Source organism: Myxine glutinosa, chromosome 2 (genome assembly GCF_964187855.1).
Source record: "Myxine glutinosa chromosome 2, kmMyxGlut1.1, whole genome shotgun sequence".
NCBI lineage: Eukaryota > Metazoa > Chordata > Myxini > Myxiniformes > Myxinidae > Myxine > Myxine glutinosa.
In genome coordinates, this window is record NC_136262.1 from 168,835,773 (window position 1) to 168,856,236 (window position 20,464).

At 42.5% G+C, this 20,464-nt stretch overlaps 1 protein-coding gene across 1 annotated transcript; it reads right to left on the reverse strand.

The window, feature by feature from the left end:
- Nucleotides 1–227: 227 nt before the first annotated feature.
- Nucleotides 228–15,165, reverse strand: LOC137415923 (deoxyribonuclease gamma-like). The gene is made up of 9 exons (XM_078772669.1): nt 15,143–15,165; nt 14,793–14,976; nt 13,582–13,679; nt 11,908–11,994; nt 5,773–5,885; nt 2,346–2,455; nt 1,759–1,907; nt 846–942; nt 228–296 (listed from the first exon to the last, which is right to left on the reverse strand). The coding sequence occupies exons 1-9, from the start codon at nt 15,163–15,165 to the stop codon at nt 228–230; spliced, it is 930 nt and encodes a 309-aa protein (XP_078628795.1).
- Between the last annotated feature and the right edge of the window lie 5,299 nt (nt 15,166–20,464).

Sequence of the window (20,464 nt, forward strand, 5' to 3'; positions counted from 1 at the left end):
ATAAAAGGTTAATTGACGTGCATAATATGAAGAATTTGTCAAAAGACTGCCCCATTATTTCACTGATGAACCCAACAGAATACCATCTCCCAATTATTCAATAAATCATTCATATAATTATGTTAAGCATAGCATTCGCACAGAGACAACATTAGCAGAAATGCTGAATGATCACACATTTGTTTGATGCTAACCGCCAATTTTATTTGCATACCCGCCGCCAATTTCTATTGAATGCCGTGGGGTGGTGGCTCCAGGTCCAATTCGATAGGGTAATGGTCCATGATACACAGGCCCTGTGGGAGTGTGAGCAAGAGGAATGCATTAGCAAGGTTACTGTCAACATGTCATCATAAACATTTCAAACCTCATCTTTTCCAAAGCAACCTGTTGACTTGTGAGATAACATCTATTGTTGAGAATTTTACACTCTTCTCTGAGTATTTCACATTACAAACAAACATTGATCATCTTATGTGTTTACGATGGACATTTATCTCCGCCTGAAATTTTGGTCCAGGTTCATTGAACCCTCAGTTACAATGGGGAAAAAGTGTAATCTTAAAACAGAGATTTCCATTAACTGGGATAACCAAAAAAATAGTTGTGTCCATGGAACACACACAACTGTATTAGTTGTAAACCTGATAATTCTAAATCAAGTAAAAATACAACATTTTCATCCTTTGAGGCCATATAAAACCCGATTGGTGTACCTCTGCGGATTGTATGGAACGCCAGGTATAACCAAGTACAAAACTATGAACCGTCAATATCAAACTTCACGATGAATAATCGGTATGTTTTGAATCTCCCACCGGTGGCAGGTATACACTGCATCATACCTCCTCTTGACTGAGAGAGTAATTGATCAAAAAGTTGAAAGGTTTTGCTGATCCAGGTACAACAGCATTTTGTACTTGCGTTCCAAAAGCAACAAATCTGTAAGTTGGATAACACGTGAGTATTATGTCTCAGAAATGAAGGGGAAATGTGGGGGCAATAAACCCTTACACACAGAGGAGGGCAAAGAGGATGATGGGGACGGGAGTCAAAAGGAGGCTTGCGATATACCAGGAATAGCGACATGGTGTGTCCCGGAAATAACTGGTCACATGGGTCATGGGCACCATTTGGTATACATTGACTGCTCATTCAATGAAAACACGACAGCTGATCGTTATTTTTACATTAAAAAAAAGGAAAAACCTAGAGGGATGACATCGCACAAAACAACCAAACAAGGAAGGAATGACACCACAATACAACACCACAATGCTCTTATGGACGACCATATTTTGACATTTTGCTTTTGTTGTGGGATTGTGATGGAATACAGTTTCCCTTGTTTCCAATAAGTGATACTCATTTTGCCAACCTCAGAAGGATGACAGGCTGAGTCAACCCACCTGGTGTTATTGAATAGCATGACAGGGGTTTGAACTCAAGACCCTAAGATCTTCAGCCAGCCACCTGACCCGTAGAGCCAACACCAGGCCTGCGTATAACAGCTGAAGGTATGTCATTGTTGCAGGAAAAGGAACCAAAAGGAAATAGGTTGAGACCAAGGGATACAAAGGAAAGGGAGTAGGGGTAGGTCATGTTTAAAGATTCAGAAAAGAGTGTGGACGGGAGAACTGCAATTTTGCCATTTTTGTGAATGTTGAAACTGAATATTCCCAAATAGTATCATCATAAAGTATTGTCGGTGCTCATACTATATAATGTCCCAATGCAATTGAGGAATAGCAAACAAACCGGTCATTTGCGTAGTTGATATCCGGTTTCACCATTGTGTCCATTTCGCCATCAATAAGCCATTGGAATTTGCCATAATTGTTTATTCTTGGCTCCTGTGTATCCAGATATTTTGCGATGGTGGAAAAGTCTCCAAGAAACATGACATTCTGTATATAGAAGAAATAGAAAAAGGTCACATTATCTCTTTGAATCCTCCATCACCAGAATTATATATTTAATTTCCATCCTTCTTTCCAGTTTAAGGATTGAGGGATGTCTGATCGTAGTTGTGAAAATTTATTTGAATCCAAGAAACTCCTTTCATGACAGCAATAATGGCGTTTGATTGTTGGATCCTTAAAACAAGGAATGCATCCAAACACACGTACGTATTCAAGCCGAGTCTTTACAACATGGGTATTAAACTTTATGGAGCACGTCTCAAAGTTTTGTCAAAGATTAAAGGAACAATATTTGATTATGACCTCTTGAATTTATAGTTGTGATAAAAATATTTCAAGAGTCCGAGAGTATGTAGAATGGCTATTCAATTTGCAAGAGGACAGCTGCCCAAGTGATAAAAACGAGTTATATATTGTTCTTACCTTGTTGGGCCAATGCTCTTCAACTGCATCAAACATATCAAAAAGTTCATCAACTTCTTTTTTCACGTTTGTAGTTGTCAAAACAGGGACAAGAATGCAATCACTGATACCTGAGAAAACCAAAATTTATTGTAGTTTCTAATTGAGAAACTCAATTCAGTAACAGACATGCACAAAAGGTACCACCAGGTGTATCTCTAATAGAAACAATATATTTCCAAAGCTTTCAGAATAATTGGGATCTCCTGCGATGAAGCTAACTCCAAGGGCCTTTCACTCACTCACCGGAGGCAGGTTTGTGGTCTTTCTGTCTTTTACCGACTCCTCTCCGGCCTTGCTCCCCCAGCTCTCTCTGTGCTCTGTCCCCCTAATATTCCTACAGGTCGCACAAGATCTGCCAGCAACACTTTTGGTTAAACTGCCAAAATCTAGGCTCTCTGCTCACCTTCACTCTTTCATTCCCCTTTTCTCCCACCTCTGGAAAAAACTCCCCCACTCCCTTCAATCCCACTCCTCCCTCCAGGTCTTTAAAACAGCTGTTCACCACCATCTCTTATCTTCCCCCATCCAAAACCTTGATCTTTTCTACCCCCGCTAATTCACCCCAGATACACTTTTTTTTGAAATTCCAAGTTCTTTCCTGGAAGTCTTTGCAGTGTTGATATGTTTTATACATCTCCCACCTCCCCACAAGCGCTCACCCTCCCACATTTCTCTCGATGTCCTTGGTCTCAAATGTTGTGTTTGTGTCCTTTCCCCTCTCTCCCCATATTGTGTTCCGCTCCCCTTATTTTGTGTTTTATGTGTTGGTTGACTTTTTGTGTGATTAATGTTAGCTCTTTCAGGAGCCTCGATCTTGTGTACAAACAAAAAAAAAAAAAAAAAGGTCCTCAATGTCAGACATGAGATCTTTGCCATCTCTTTGGATAAATATTGTGCTTTCGACACAGTCTGGCATCCCACCTTGCTCTCCAAACTTTCTGCCCATGGAATCCAAGGCCAACACCACATATGTCTTCCTGACTACTTCTGCTCTCGTAGTCAATGTGCATCCATTCATCTCCTCTTTCTGTCAAGACTAGAGTGCACCAAGGCAGTGTTTTTGGCCCAGTCATATTCCTGATATTCAGAAATGATCTCGCTGACTCTCTGAAAAGTCCTCTTCAGCTATTTGCTGATGACTCCTCCCTCTGCCATGACATCCTCCATCCTTCAGACAGATAGCCAGACGTGCTCTCTTCAGACCTTGAAAATAATCACAAGATTGTCAAACACATGGAACATGTCTATCAATGCTGAGAAATCTCTCTCACGATCTCTCTGAAAGGACCATGTGGCATGTGGCAAACCCTCCTATCTACAACACCTCTTGAGGAAGTGCAGTCATTCAAACTCCTGGGTCTCACTTTGAGGCATGATCTTTCTCGGAAAATTACCTTTCAAAGTTGGTCTCCAAAGCCAGCCACCGAATGGACATCCTCCATCATACAAAGTCTTTCCTGCCTCTATCTTAGCCTTCAGCCCTGCTGTTGGTATTCCCCTTCTCTCCACTGTTTCTTTTGGCCTGTTGTTGCCTGACCATATTAGTACTCGCTCTTCCACGAACCTCGACGATGTATACAAAAAAAGAGTTCAGGTAATTCCCATTACTCATCTAGACTGCCTAAACCTGAAGTAAATGCAGAACTCCCTGATTGGAAGAATGATTGTTGTGTCATCTTTTTAGAACTCTGATGGTGCAAGATAAACCAAAAACAAGAATGTTTATTTATTTTCTGACACACTGGCGAATGTCTCCACCAAACAGAATGATGATGTCTGTCAGGCATAACCTTATCACCTCCACCACAGAAGGTGGATAGAGGTTACGTTTTCATCCCTGTCTGTTTGCTTTTGTCTATTTGTGAATGGGATATCTCATAAAGTTGTGGACGGATTCAGACAAAATTGTCTTTCGATTCGATTTTGGTGAAGTTCCGGATCCACATCTGGATCCGATCACTTAACCATTGAGAGATCGGGGGAAAGAACCGATATATAGCATGATATTTCATGAAGTTGTGGATGCATTATGACAAAACTACGGGGATGAGTTGGGAAGGCGACAAGAACAAGCCAATTCGATTTTGGCTCCGGTCCGAATCCGGATCTGGCCCATCAGTGGGATACAAAACGTAAACTGTTCAGCCTGGCAGAGGTTTGCGCTCCACCAAGTGTCGTCTAGTTTTGTTCATCAATTCATCCTGACATGAGATGCAAAGGAGAGTTCAAAGTTGATACATGCATTCAACAAAACGTTCTCCTCCCCTAATATCCTTGGGTTGTAATGGAAAATAATTACTTTATATTTAATTTAATCCATATTTTTGGACACAAAATCCGGGCTGAGGGAAAGGGGAATATTGGCGACATCCATGAGGACACAAGTGCTCTCGACTTTTGTAGTATTCAGATCTTCGTGAACTCTGATAGAGATGCTTTTTATGAAAAATATTGGTCAATATTTAATTCCTCAAAATGTATGCTTCCACCTCTGGAACCTTGTCTCAGGATGGCATATTTCAATTTATCATTCGGCTTTTCGAAAATTACGACATTTTATCATGCTTCTACATACACATTTAAATACCTTTCCATGGAATTAAAAAAAAAACCCTTTTCCTGCCGTGGGGTGCGTAAGGCTCCCGAAGCAGTTTCATTTGGAATGTTACAATCTTGGATGGGTCACCATTCTGATGCAGCATGCCCAATTAGATGTGCAGGAATTTGGAACTTGTTCAGGTAAATAATGCTGGCAGATGAGAGGCCCAGTTTAACATCCATCTGAAGGACGGAACACACATTGATGAATCACCCTGTCTATGAAACCCCAGGATGACAGTTTATAGCTTGGTCAGCTTCGAACCCAGGCGAGATAGCTTGGAGGTGAGTGTGCGTATGTCTCAGCGATATTGTTCGGCCATTTTATACTCCAAGTACAAAACATCAATAGAATACAAAAGGAATCCTTTCTCCACAAAATAATAGTCAAAACCATCTGATCAAACACATCTCAGAACTATTGCTGGAATATGTGAATGATCCCACAGTCACTGGGTGATTATTTAGGAAGCAATCACCATCACTCTGACCAAATTCCAAATATTCCTGCCTAACCAGACAAGAGGCTCTCATTGGTCACCATTTATTGGGGGCTCTTGATGCACTCAGCACACAAAGAACCAAAACCCTCCGGCAATAAGACATGTGTGATATTTCAGCGCTTTATATTCAAAGCTACGTCTGAGTATCGTCAGCTATGAAAATATATTTTGACAACCTGAAGCGCTCCTTAATTTCAAAATTATATTTGTTCAGAGTAGCAAATATTGTTTTGTACCAATAACAGAGCATTATGTAAAGTAGAGCGAAAGTTTTTCATACTGACCGGTGTTCTGGGCCTGAAACCTGATGAAGAATCTCCTTGTATCAAAGATTTCATAATCTTTCATTCGCTGACTTCTTGTTGAAGCAATGTATTTGACCTCTCCCAAGTCTGACCTGCAAACATAAAAACACCATGAGAGGCCATTGTTCCCCGCAGAGCAGGGGTTGACCTTTTTCGGGCACCTTGGTACCCTTTTTGAAGCAATGTTTTATGGCCGGATGCCCTTCCCACCACCAACCCTGTGAGTCGCCTCTTGCGACACACAGGGAATTACCAGTGAACTGGTACTCAATTTGCCGACCTCGGAAGGATGACAGGCTGAGTCAACCCCGCTGGTGTTAATTCAGCGATCGATCGCGATGCAAACCCAGGATCCGAGGATCCCAAGCCGACACCCTAACCGCTAAGCCAACACCAGGCTAACCTGCAAACATAGAAAACGAGTCATTAAACTTAGATTGACTCATGTACCTGATGCAATACAAACGTCCTGCTCACATTTCTTACATGAAGGGTTTTCAGCTTATTTAATGTTTGGGCTGACCCCATGACACCAGGATTGCAAAAGCAAAGACCCCTTTCAGGGACTGATCCCTCTCAGGAAATGAATACTTCTTTCAGACATGAAAGTTCTTTGTTCCTGACAAAAGCGCGCAATTTCAAAGGATTATTTTTTCTACTTGGTCGCAGAATCCTGGAGAAGTTGCACAACAAATCACACACACACACACACACACACACACACACACACACACACACACACACACACACACACACACACACACACACACACACACACACACACACACACACACACACACACACTAAGCAACCACTTGTTCCATGATTTTCAGTCATCTCACTGTTCTTCATGTCCGTTGAATTTTTCGTTGTGGTCACATGGAAACTGTTGGGCCGTACTTCCCTGGGTCATACTTCCAGCACTAACTAGATTATACTTAAATTGGTTCAATGTAGATTGTTTCACTCTTGGCCATTTATCTCATGGTGTTGTTCCACTTCATAAATGTTCTTTGACTGAATGTTTTTCTTCATCTCCTTCCGAAAATTCCCCCTTGAATCTCGTGAACCATTTTACTCATGTGCATTTGTCTGGTGTTCTGCTGAAGAAAATGTCCTCAGGGATGTTATCAAATTGGTTTATTAGTCTGAAGACTTGCAACCAACCTATCGGCTCTCTTCTTCCTCTTCTTTAAAATTGGGATAATTTTGGGTTTTTCATCATTTTGATGTATGCAATCCTTCACTTCATTGATAAGTTTTTTTCATGATACTTTGCATCTTTTCCAGTGTTTCCTCATCTTTATTTAGGAGGGGATTCCAGACTGGTAAACAATATTCCAACTTGGGTGTTACCATGGCGACTTGTAAAGAAGGTCAAATGTTCTTTTGTCCACATATTTCAATTACCCTCTTTATTTCTTTTTCTTTTTTGTCTACGAGATCGAGGCAAGTGTAACAGCTAACACTCATCACAAAAAAAAAAAAACGGACACATAAAACATAAAATAGAAGGGAGCGGGAGACAAGATGGGGAGAGAGAAGGAAGCACACAAGTACAACAGTAGAGAACAGGGACATCGGGAGATCTGTAGGAGGGAGAGGGCTTGAGGGGAGGAGGCATGGGAAGTGGGGGAGGGTGTGAGAGGGGTATAAGACACATGGACACTGAGTGGACTTCCAGGAAAGAAGTCGGTATTTCAAAAAAGTGGATCTGGGGTGAATGAAGAGAGTGGGGGAGTTTGTTCCAGAGGTGGGAGAAAAGAAGAGTGAAGGTGAGCAGAGGGTCTTGATTTTGGCAGTTTCACCAAAAGAGGGTTGCTGGCAGATCTTGCGCTACATGTAGGAATATTTGGGGGACAGAGCACAGACAGAGCTGTGGGAGATAGGCCGGAGAGGAGTCGGTAGAAGACAGAAAGACCACCGACCAGCCTGCGGTGAGTGAGTGAGAGGCCCTTGGAGTTAGCTTCATTGCGGGAGATTCCAATGATTCTGAAAGCTTTGGTTTCAACAGCGTGAAGCCGAGCTAGGTGTGAGGCAGGATCACCAGCCCATAGGGGAGAACAGTATTCCATTGAGATGCGGATGAAAGCCTTGTATGTGGTGAGGAGCTCAGGTGTGCCGAGGAAGGACTCCGCACGATGGAGGATGCCCAATCGGCGACTGGCTTTGGAGGCCAGCTTGGAAATGTGGTTTTCCCAGGAAAGGTCATGGCAGATATTGAGACCCAAAAGCTTGAGTGGCAGAACTTCTTGTCGAGGATTGTTGAGAAAGTATATGGGAGGGTTGTCCAGTCGGTCTTTTCGTAGAGACATAGTGAGATTGTGTGAGATTTGTCAGGATTGAAAGACATGTTCCACTTGTTTGCGCAGTCTGTGATTTTGTCCAGGTCAGCAGAGAGTTAGGAGGCTGCAGACTGCCGATCTGAGGGATGAGGTATGGAGCGGCAGAGAGTGGAGTCATCAGCAAACAGATCGAGAGGATTTTCCAGAGAGTCGGAGAGATCATTGATGAAGACCAGAAAAAGCACAGGGCCCAGAACACTGCCTTGGGGAACTCCCACCTGAACAGAAAGGGGGAGATGAGAGAAATCCATTCAGGGCCACACGTTGAAGGAGAAAGGGTTGAATGAGTATGGTGGAAACTAGAATTGGAAGGCGAGTATCGGCTGGAGATGGAAGGAAAAGGTGGAAGAAAATAAGATAAAGGAGGCGGGGCGAGACAACAGCACACATGCTGAAATCTGCTGCAATCCCTCTCAAATAATTTTCATGAAGACCTCATTTCTGCCATAGTTTTGTTCTTGCTTGTTTACAGCTTTCCCAGTTTCGTGCTGACTTGATAGTTTGGTGGTTGTTCCAAACTTTGTGTTTTCCTCCAATCGTATCCTTCGCAGATTAGGGCATCCAGCCAAGATGATTGTTTCCTTTATGCTGGGACTTGGGTAAACGTCTCTCTAATGTCTGGCTGCTTCTGTCTTTGACCAGGTTCTTGGCGTCCTCAGTGCACATATTTGAGTTCTTCCTCCCAATTAACATTGCTGATGTATTTTATCATAGTCTCATGACCTACCTTGCAGTAATGCATGTGATAACACCAGACTTGACTTCAAACAAACACAGCCACTGAGCTTGGGGCACATGACGAACTTCCCAGCAGCATTGTGTTTACTTGCGACGCCATCTTTGTGTTTCTTTCTCTTCACACCCGGATAACATTGAGATTTCCTCCTTCCCATGGATGCCAATATATGGTGCTTATCATTGATGTATTCTTCAAATGTTGAGCATTAAGCAAGGAAGTCGTACTCACCATTTATAAAATCATTGCTATGACTCGCTGAAGTGCAGAATCACACCGCTGACCTCCCATACTCACACCAGATGCTCTCACCATACTTATTGGGGTCTGCTTTAGTATTTTAAAATGATTGGTATTTTATAAATTTGTGTAAGATGATGGTTGTAACAGGAAACAAAAATTAAAATCAAAGCCATATTGTGCATCAAAAATGTACACATTCCAATTGAGATTTAAATTTGATACTTCCCCCACTGAAGGTGGATATAGGTTTTGTTTTCACACCTGTCTGTCTGTCTTTTTGTCTGTATGTCTGTCTGTGAACAGGATATCTTAAAACGTTGTGGATGGATTTGGACGAAATTTGGTGGACAGGTTTGGGATGTGACAGCCCAAGTGATTAGATTTTGGTTAAAATCCTTATCCGGATGCGAGAGTTAAAAAAATTTTTTTAAAGTTATTCTTCACCATTGAGAGATGGGGTCAAAAACGATATAAAACAGGATATCTCAAAGAGTTGTGGTCTGATTGTGGCAAAACATGGTGTACGAGTTGGTTTGGTGACAAGAACAAACAATTTGATTTTGGTTCTGGTCCGAATCCAGATCCGGTGGGTCACAGAACGTAAAGTTTTTAGCCTGGCAGAGGTATGTGCTCTGCATACGTTAGAGTTTCATTCTATATTTTCTTCCTATTTTGCAGCTTTATCCTTTCTCTTCATCACAAATCGACAATTCATTAAATTGTACATCTTTGGTAAGTGCGTGCAGTGAAAAAAGGAAAGGATGTGATGAGAATTGAGTCAGGAAGCATGTCGGTAAGACACGATCGTGGAAAGACACGAATGTTCTCCCTCTTTAATGCCTTCATCCTCCCTTACCTGAACCATTGTAACCTTGCCTGGGCGCGCTCTAGTTTCAGTCAGCTACACTCACTCTCAGTTATTTAAAAGAGTGCTGCAAGGATCTGCACCCTCTCTCATCCACGTGACCACACTGCACCTTCTTTTTTTCTTTTTTTACCAAACTTAACACATTGACACTTTTTGACATTTAATAAATTACATACAGCGATATTTATGTTCAAGCATATCAACAAACTTCTCCACAAGACTTTCCATGATATTTTACAGCAGCTCATGATATCCACACTCATTTCACGAGATCACAAGATGACTTATTTCTCCCTTTTTCTCGCACATCATACTCTATTGATACACGACGTTATTTTCGGTGACGTCTTGGGAATAGAACTGATGGAGCAGTGAAGGCAAAGTCGTCTGTGTGCCGGTTTAAGTCTTCATATAAACAAAATTTGATCTCGTGTTGTTGAAAGTTTCCTTTCCACATGTTCATTTGTTGTTCACTCTTGTAAATCTCTGCCTTAGGCTGGTTAAAAATTTTTTCCTGTTTATCATCACTTTTTTTCAAAAACGTGGGTAGGGAGTGAGGGTTTGTTTTTTTTTCAGAGTGAAATTTTAATGGATTAATTTAACGCACAATATGTTTTTTTCTTAAATATACTTGATCGGACATACATGATGAATCATGTTATGATTTCTGAACTAGTAAACCTTCGTATGTACGCACTGATATGATTCAAATAAAGAAAATAAAGAAACCTATGTCACATTGAGTTCTGTTTACTTTTCATATTTGCTGATACATATAACAATGGTAGACCAAAACTTCGGCTTTTAAGAATAATGTCCGGTTGCCATACATGTATCTATCAGCAGCTTTTGCCATAGCACTCAAGGATGTTTGACTAGAATTCCTCGCCACGAAATATCACTTCATGGTACCGGTACATGCATATTGAGCAGTTTGGCAGACATGGAAGAGGACATTAACCACATCAAAAGGATGTCTGGTTCGCATTTATACATCTATCTATCAGCAGTTACAGGGAACGGATTTTACTGACTTCGTGAGCAGGAAAAAAAAGAAAGATTTTTTTAGAGGCGGACGACTTTTACGGGGCGGGTGGCGATGATAAACAGGATTTTTTTTAAAATCAGCCTTATTGCTATTTCATTCTTTTTATCTGTTTATTCTTGTTATTGTTATTTACAATATTCTTGAATGTTTTTTCCTTCATTTTTCACCATTCGGTAGATTAAATCCAATTTATCGTTTGTTATTTATATTGTCAGTACATAAGCCTATCAACACAAGCCTTGGCTTCTGATGATGCCTCCATATTTGCTTCTCAAACTCAAACTCCATATCCATCGGTTTTCTACTTATGGGTGAAGCATTCCGAGGGCTGCACCAGCCTACCGTAATGACTGCCTCGGGTGGACCCACAAATTTCCTGGCAGGACCTACGCGGTAAAACTCACCACACCTAAAATGAATACGATCGCAAACAAGTTGTGCACGCAACTCGAGATCGAATGTTTATGAAACAGAAATAATTGTACTCCAAAATAACTTGCAGGGCAGCATTCTTCCTACCCTGAAACTTCTCTTTATGTTGTCTTGATTGTATCCTTCTGAGTTCATCAAGTTCCGGATGTATTGCTTCCATATATTTTTGTTTGACTGTCGTTATATTGGCAACTATGAAAATAAATGTTTCTTTCAATTGAATTGAGATGGTGGGAATGGAGTTGTAAGTCAAAAATCCTAGTTTTTGCAGATATAATGTGTAGAAAGCCACTAAATAAGGTTTTTTGATCCACTATTCATGTCTCATTCTCAAATAATCTTGGTACAACAAACGTCACCTCTCGATGTGTATAGCAGTGAATACAATTAATGTCACATCGTTGTATTTAATGATCCTCATCAGCATGATGAGATGACGTACCGATAGATGATCACATGCCAAAACTTCTGGGATTTCACCGTGAAGATGTCACTCTCGACGTAAGCGAAGGTCTTTCCACTGTATTTTCTGTGGGAGATGCTTCAATTAATAACTAACAGTAAAACCTGAGTCTTTGTAAGTTTGATTTCAATGCCTTGTAAATGTTCTTTCAAAGATTCCAGGCACTTTTATGAATACTCCTTTCAAAGGACCAGGTAAAGGTAAATGTAATCAAAAAGGTACTAATCACATAAAGATATGCAATGAAAAACAGGCAATCTGCAAAGTAATTGTAAAATGTGATGAAATAAAGATCCGATCATGAAGCATGCTCTACACCAAGCGTCGGTACTGCCGAAGCAGTTTATATGGCTCGAGTTACAATCCTGGACAGGTGGCTACTCCGACATAAGAAGTCAGGAGAGATATTTGTAATTTGACCAAAGTGCTGGAGATCGCTCGTCAACCCTTCGCTGACACTGTGGGATATTTAATGTCCAAAAACTAATGCCGGCAGATGAGATGTCCTGTTCAACGTCCACCCAAGGCATTGCACACACACACACTGCATGTGAAACACCGAGATGACAGTTTATAGCTGTGCTGAGATTCAAACCGAGACGAGACATATTCGAGGTGAGTGTGTGTCGCTCTGGGTCTGGGCCATCCTGCCAGCCCATGAGATAATGGAGTAAGTAAATAAAATAGATTAATAAATTTAAACTGAATTATCCATTAGTTTAACATGATGAAACATAACAAGATATTTAGTCTCCAGATCTGTCTCAAAACATGCTGCAGAAACCAAAGCTTTCATAATCATTGGAATCTCCGGCGATGAAGCTGACTCTCAGGGGCCTTTGACTCGCTCACCGCAGGCAGGTTGGTGGTCTCTCTGTCTGCTGTCGACTCCTTTCTGGACGAGCTCCCCCAGCTCTGTCTGTGCTCTGTCTGCCAAATTAAATATTCCTTGAGGTCGCACAACATCTGCCAGCAACCCTCTTCTCATGAAACTGCCACCATCAAGACTCTCTGCTCACCTTCACTCTTTCATTCTTCTTTTCTTCCGCCTCTGGAACAAACTCCCTCACTTTCTTCACTCCCACTCGTCCCTCCAGGTCTTTAAAACAGCTGTTCACCACCATCTCTTATCTTCCCCCATCCCAAACCTTGATCTTTTCTTCCCCCGTTAATTCACCGCAGATCCACTTTTCTAAAATACCAACCTCTTTCCTGGAAGTCCAAGCAGTGTCCATTTGTTTTATTCTCCCCCCCTCTCCCCACACTCCCCCGCCTTTCCCGTGCCCCTTCCCCCTTTCCCGTGCCCCTCCCCCAAGCCCTCTCCCTCCCACAGATCTCCTGATGTCCCTGTTCTCTGCTGTTGTACTTGTGTGCTTCCCTCTCTCTCTCCCCATCTTGTCTCCCGGTCCCTTTATTGTGTTTTTTTGTGATTAATGTTGGCTCTTACACGAGCCTTGATCTCATATGCAGAAAAAAAATTAATAATAATAATAAGTGGTTCATTCTGTGAATTATATTAATTCCCCTTTCCCTCTTGTTCATCGACACGTGCAAAGTTCACACAAGTTCTTGTTCATGCTCATATAGCTCATATAGACAGGGTCAGCAAAAACATCGATTTTGTAAAATCAGTTATTGGTGAAGTTGCCAAACCTGTTTAGGTTGTCGACAAACATTTGTAGTTTATCTATTTTTTTATCCTCTGGATAAAACCTTGGAGAAAAGACGCTGATGTCACAGCGTGAAACCATCTGAAGAGAACAAACAAGAATATACTGATGATGAGCTGCAGTTGAAAAGACAAAGTAAGCACAAGGATTGATGCAGGTCCATGTTTAGACTCAATTAACCGGAATTCATTCAAAACAATGGATAAAGTAAAGTTTCACAATCAACAACTACTGAATGCATTTTCTATACTACAGGTGTATGATTCATTTCCACATTTGTGAAGATTGTGCATAAAAATTCCCAAGTCTACGGTTTGAGTGTGGATTCCAAAAATGCAAGAATTCATTTTGTATGGTTACAAAAAGCAAAACAATTATAGGACATAAATATTTGTTTTCCTGTTTTTTGCGAGTTTGTTTGTGCGTTTGTACGTTACTCTTTCACAGTCGATCCGTACCACCAAGAGACCACAAGTTTTGGGTGTATGTACTTCAGAATCTGGCTTTACGCTACCACGCATTGTCCTCGACGTCCGTTTTGCTGTCTCTGTCTCTCAGGAAAAGGTAACAACCATGAGTCCAATAAAACCAAAGCTTTGCAATGTCCGACACGTTCTGAAACCAACGTCGGGAAAAGCTCACCAGCTGGGTACCCCACCCCTCCCTGCATCGGGTAGCGCCGGGTAGCCCCTTGTATAGTATTAAACATTAACAAATGAAACGATGTTATCCTCTTCAAAGCAATCATTGACCATATTGACCTGTTATAAGGTGTTTTACCACATTGAAAGTTTCTCTTACTGTCTGTACAGTCATGGAGCAACTCTTCAGAAGTTGTCTTTCCTCCTTCAGAGGGATCAGAGCACCCTCTTGAGGTGACACACATTTAGTAAATCGTGATGTTACACTCGTTAAAATCGCATGAAGAGACACTCCTTCAAATTATTTTACATTCGAAACCATTAAGATAAATGTACAACCTTATAATGTCACTAATTTGACTAAAATGTGCGAATAATGATAGAACTTGACCACGTGACAAATCCAAATCCGTCCACAAATAAAGACAGTTTTAATGGAACTGTCTTTATTTTTGCAACGAAGACACAACAATTGCTTTCCTCGTCCCTTTCATCATCTCCACTTTTAAAACCTCCATCCAAAGCCCTTATCATCAGATAGGTTTTTACTTACATCGAGCAGGGTCGTTACAGCGTCAGGACAGCTCGTTGTATTTCTTTTGCGATTCAGCCCACTAAATGAACAAACTTTCAAGGCATGGTTGATGTCAAAACAGCAAGCGAGGATGAAAAAGAACAAGAACAAAGACTTATCCATCTTTTTCTGGCTGGCAAAAACAGTCTCCAAACTGTAGAAACTGTGGACTCAAAGGTTTACACAAATAGTGAGGTCTAACCTGGTCTTTATATAGCACCTCTCAACACTTTTTGTCCTCTCGACACTTTTTGTGCTCTTAACACTTTTTGTCCTCTCAACACTTTTATTGTCTGAGGTGTGGCTTTACTGATGAAAGATGCTGATACCTGCTTTCTTGCAGGGAGTACATTGTGAACGAGAACAGCACGGGCAGAGCACATACATCCGCCAGCCTGTACAGTTTGTTTTGTATCCCACTGATGGGCCTGATCCGGATTCTGATCGTCACCAAAATTGAATCGGCTTGTTGTTGTCATCTAACCATCTCGTCCACCAAGTTTCGCCTAAATCCGTCCACAACATTTTGAGATATCTTGTTCACAGGCAGACAGACAAACAAACAGGGGTGAAAACATAACCTCCATCCACCTTTGGTGGCCGAGGTAAAAAAAATAACAGTCTTTTAAACAGTGCTCCTTTCATGCAAAAACAAAATTACACCTTAAACATTTATTTTACAACACGTTTTGTTCCTTCCTAAATCAAGAAGGAAGCATTTTTTTCCGGTTGAACAAGCACACACTTGTTGCACTAAAGAAAGGGCATTTTTCTTCAAGGGACATTCTCTACTGTTATGTATTACCTCCCCAAACCCATCCCCAAAAGGTTACGGTGCACCTCAGAGTCTGGAGTGGGAACACGGCAGAAAGATTTATTATTTTGCGTTTTCTAATAAACCTTGGTAAAACCACACCAATGTAATTGTAGAACAAAACAAGTCATTGCATGAAGAACTCTCACATACACAATAATAACACTATTAAAGAAACTACAATGAAAAGGTCACTTGCATCAAATTAACAATACCTATGATGGTACCATCATTCCCCAATGCTCTCGAAGCAATGAACTCACGATACGCCAACTGTGAGTCGATACGCCAACCAGGCAAGTATTGGCACGGCTGGATGAGGAGTTACGAGGTGAGAGGTCGATTTGGGAATTGAGCCGATAGGTAAACCAACGGCCATCAACATGATGAGGTCGATATGGAAATCCCAATGGCAAAACAAGATGCACCAAGCGGACAGCCTCTTCTTCTTCGAGGCCGAAATGGCGGAAAGGCGTGTAATGGAGGAGCTTGATTTCTCCAACGATGACTCACACTTGACAGGGGTGATAGAGTAGCAGTAAGTTCTCCGAGTGAGATGCCAGGGTCCAGTTGTTGTTGCTGGTCTTCAGACAGATGGGAGCAGTTCAAACATCCTGTTTCTGTTTTCCTGGCTCACCGTTCTCAAGGCAAACAGCTTTGAATAAAAGTTTCGTAATTCATTCTTGATGTCACTTTGAGAAGACAGAAGCGCACCGGCAGAAGAGCGTAAAGCGTGAATTTGTTGAGGGATCTTGGCTGTCTTTTCCAAATTGAAAAATGTGTTTGTTTGGTTTTTCAAGTTGGATATTGTGCATTCGCAGTCGGACGAAAGCACCAGATGCACGCTCTTTCACCATTTCAGCCAGTAGTGTTCTTTTCTCTGACAACTGCTGGACATTTTCGTTGGACATTCCAGATTTCTGCTCACAATAAAGTATATCGTTTTTTAAGGCAGATATCACACCAAGTGTGTTACATGTATTATAACGGCAGTATTGCTGGCAAAAACACTTAATTTGGGATTTTGTGTAATCCCACCATTGCCTAAAATTTAGGTAGGAAAACTTTTGCATTTCACATTCCTTCCATACCATTCTGAATGCTTCTTTGAAGTGCTCACATTGTAAAAGTTTGACATTGAAAGTCCAATATGCACTTCTACAAACGTGATGAGGTAAGCCACATACAACAACGACCATGTGATGATCAGAAAAACCAGATGGCCTTATATAAGAATTCTTGACAAGATTTACCTTATCATGGTTAACATAAATTCTATCCAAACGAGCCATTGTCAAAAGATTTCTTGCGGCACAAACCCACGTGTACTGCCGGATGTTAGGGTTCTGTACCTGCCACAAATCCACAAGTTGAAATTTTTTAATGAGCTGTGCCAAAGGCCTTGCACTCGGTGGATGAGGCTCAGGAGTATTTCTATCAAGTTGTGGGTTGAGGGTACAGTTGTAGTCTCCCCCCAGACAAACCAACATGGACAGGTCAATAGTGCTTAAAAAACCCGCTAACTTGTGAAGAAAAGCACTTCTTGCAGAGTTAGCACTAGGGCAGTATACATTAGTCGTGCAAATCTTTTGATTACCACTGACAAACTCCACAGATAGTAAATGGCCCTTGCAAATTTCCCTACATCTGATCTCCAACGGCTGGAGTCTGGGATGTAACACGACTGCCACACCAGCCTTGGCATCAACGAAAGCACTGGAGAAAAAGTGACAACCTTTAAAGATTTTACGCCACTCAACCTCAGAAGACTGATTTGCATGCGTCTCTTGTAACATCAGCACATCATTTTTTTCATTCTGAAAAATTTGAAACACCTGGAGACGACGTACACAACTGCGACCACCGTTGACGTTTAAGGATGCTACTTTTATCTCCATTCTGTTAACTATTCATGAAGTTCCTTACCCGCTCGAGTTACACATTTTCTTAGCCTCCGGAATTGAGGTTCTGACATGTTAACCTGATAGGGTTCACGAGTCATGTTCTTTGCAGTCAAAGTAAAATCATCCAGATTCGGAAAGTAGTCTTTGATTTTTACATGTCTTTTCCTCAACGTTTCATCAAGGAACTTAATAACATTTTCTTGAGAAACCATGGTGACTAGCCGAAACCCGTGGAACATCCACGGAAGGGAGGATGTGGTGTATGGATAGAGTGTACCATTATGGATGGCATAGGGGATTTGCTTGTCCGAGTAAGAGTTAGGAAGAAAGATCAATTTTCACTTGTGCAAAAATGCTACTCACAATTACATCGCCTGTGCGTCGGCCTGTGATTGAGCCAGAGAGTTGGCCTGTGAGTCAACTTCCTTTCCAATGTCTGCAAGAGTTGAAATACCGATTGTGAATGTGTAAAATTATATGAAAGAAGAACATGCATATCAATAGACGATGCCATCGAAAAGGAGAGCAGCTGTCAATAGAAAAGGATGTCTGACTTATCAATTTGACATTATTGCACAGGAAATGACAAACAAAGAAACAGTTCATTTCCATCGGGTAATATTACGATGAGAGATCAGCCGATACCTTTATTATGTCCATCAGCATCCATGGCACTTAGAAAAAAAAAACGTGGCATCAGCCAGCCGCAGCCAACTATCACGTACCGTCTCGAAGTCAATGCCATTCTTTTATCTCTTCGTATACAACTCACTGATCGCAACGTCACTCCATTTAACTTTATTAAAATGACGATAAAGACATGAAACCCGTGGAACATCCACGGAAGGGATATCGTTCGTCTGTTTTCAGCTCGTTATCTTTAAGCTTCCTTACGTCTCGCCACCTGCTACACCTCTCTGAGTTACGAGGATTTATGCAACGCACCCCGAGTATCGCGTCACTCCATTTAACTTTATTAAAATGACGATAAAGACGTTTCCTTATATATCCTAATTTAAAATGTTCAAGGGAATAAAAAGACCATTTGGTTCACACCACCCATCACACCACTCGACTGTCGAATCAGCGGACGGCTCACATCGCCTTCGCCCAGCAGACGCCAATACGATGGTGTCGTAAGATGGCGTCGTATCGGCCGATAATCGGATGCTTTTGGGTCCCAAAGTCGGCGAATTCAGATTTTTCGAGTATGGCTGTACGTGATAAACAAAGAGCGCGGTTCGTAGATGGAAAATGCATTAGTGCCGTGGGCATCGGGTCACTGGGTGCGGCGTAAAAGGGATAACAAAGTCGAGTCCTTACGGTATTATTATATAGATGGTGTTGTCATCACCCACCTCACTCTCTTGAGCACTTAAAGCACTAAAGAGTGGAGTAGAAGATGTTTCATCAGAATCAAGTGCTTCATCTTGATCTGCTCCTTTTCCTACTATTTGTTGACTACTTCGTTTTGGAAACAGCTGAGATTCAGCTGAGGTGCGACGAACTCCAGCAAGACGCCTGGAGAACGATGCTACTGGGAAACGTCTTGCAGCTGAAACCCCGTCGGGTCGACGGGCGTGCTCGGAACCGAAGGTACAAGACTGGCTGTGACTGCCTCGGTTACGGGAAACGCTAGCGGCTGCTTAATCGAGAATCGGAGTCCTCCTGGATTTGCGTGCCGGGCACGAGATGTGATTTTCTACGCGCGTGCTCATGACTCCCATGTCTATCGCACCTCACTCCGCCGGCGTACCCGATCATCGCTGGATGGAACCCCCTTCTATGCGCGAATCGCGTGCTGCACCCATAGCGGGCACTACTCTGCGAGGCCGGCGATCCCGATTGCTGCTCGTCAGAATTCCGTCTATGTGTGACTACTCTGTGAGGCCGGCGATCCCGATTGCTGCTCGTCAGAATCCCGCCTATGCGCGACTACGGATTGCTGATCGTCGGAATCCCGCCTATGCACGACTACTCTGCGAGGCCGGCGATCGCCGCTGGCCTGAATCGCCTCAACGCTTGAGGCTCGATTGGCATCCCTAGCAGACCCACCACTGCATGGAAGGCCAATTCTGAGGACATTGTGCGGGATCTTCATAGACTCCCAGGCACACGGGCGCTACAGGGGAATGTCGTATCAAGCTAGTTGTTGTTACACCATAGCATGATGTATACGGATGATCGCCTAACGGTCTTGCTCACCTTCGACACGAATTTCCTCCATCGACATGGGTGGCCAGAGATGAAGTTCGATGATTTATCCGTCATGTTTCTGCCGAATACCCCCGCATCTAACTATCCATCCATAACATCTATCATATATCATATATCCATAACATATATCCATAACATCTAACTATCATCTAATGACGCTATCCCCGCATCTAACTCCTGACAAACATGGCCAATAGCTATCGAACGAGACGCTATTTCAGGATGTGCAATTTATCGCTGCCCAGCATGCTCGCCCACTCGACCTGGCATGCCCAGCGCTGGTTCGACAGGCCGCTTTCGATATATTTTGGGCTTTCCTCAAACGCACGGTCTGCCCGAGTAAATACGACCTGCTCGTCGACAAGGTTCGTATTCGGTACCCCAATCCCGAGCACGCTCGTGTGCTGCTGCCAAATGGACGCGAGTCTATAGTTTCGGTGCGTCATTTTGCTCTGTGCGGGGCTACTGCGGGGATTCCGCTAAGCTGGAACTCAGCCCGGGGAATCCGATGATGGGGAATTCACCGTCAACCCCGCCTGCACGCGCTCGATCCAATCGACATTGAGGACCCAATACGCAGTGCCTGGCACCATCGGTCCAGTCCTGGATCGCGGGTCTTACGGCCAGGACGATGGCCTTCTCAAATCACGCGTTTACCCAAAGGCGGCATTAACGTAATTGCATGCGTTGATGATGCGTTGCATGCTTCTCGAGTG

Excerpts from the sequence above, each read along its gene's own strand:
- LOC137415923 (XM_078772669.1), bottom strand. The coding sequence starts at position 15,165 with ATGTACTCCCTGCAAGAAAGCAG. Across the intron at positions 943-1,758 it reads ATCAACTACGCAAATGACCG|ATTTGTTGCTTTTGGAACGC; the intron begins GTTTGTTTGCTA and ends TCCAACTTACAG. Across the intron at positions 297-845 it reads ACTCTCTCAGTCAAGAGGAG|GGCCTGTGTATCATGGACCA; the intron begins GTATGATGCAGT and ends ACACTCCCACAG.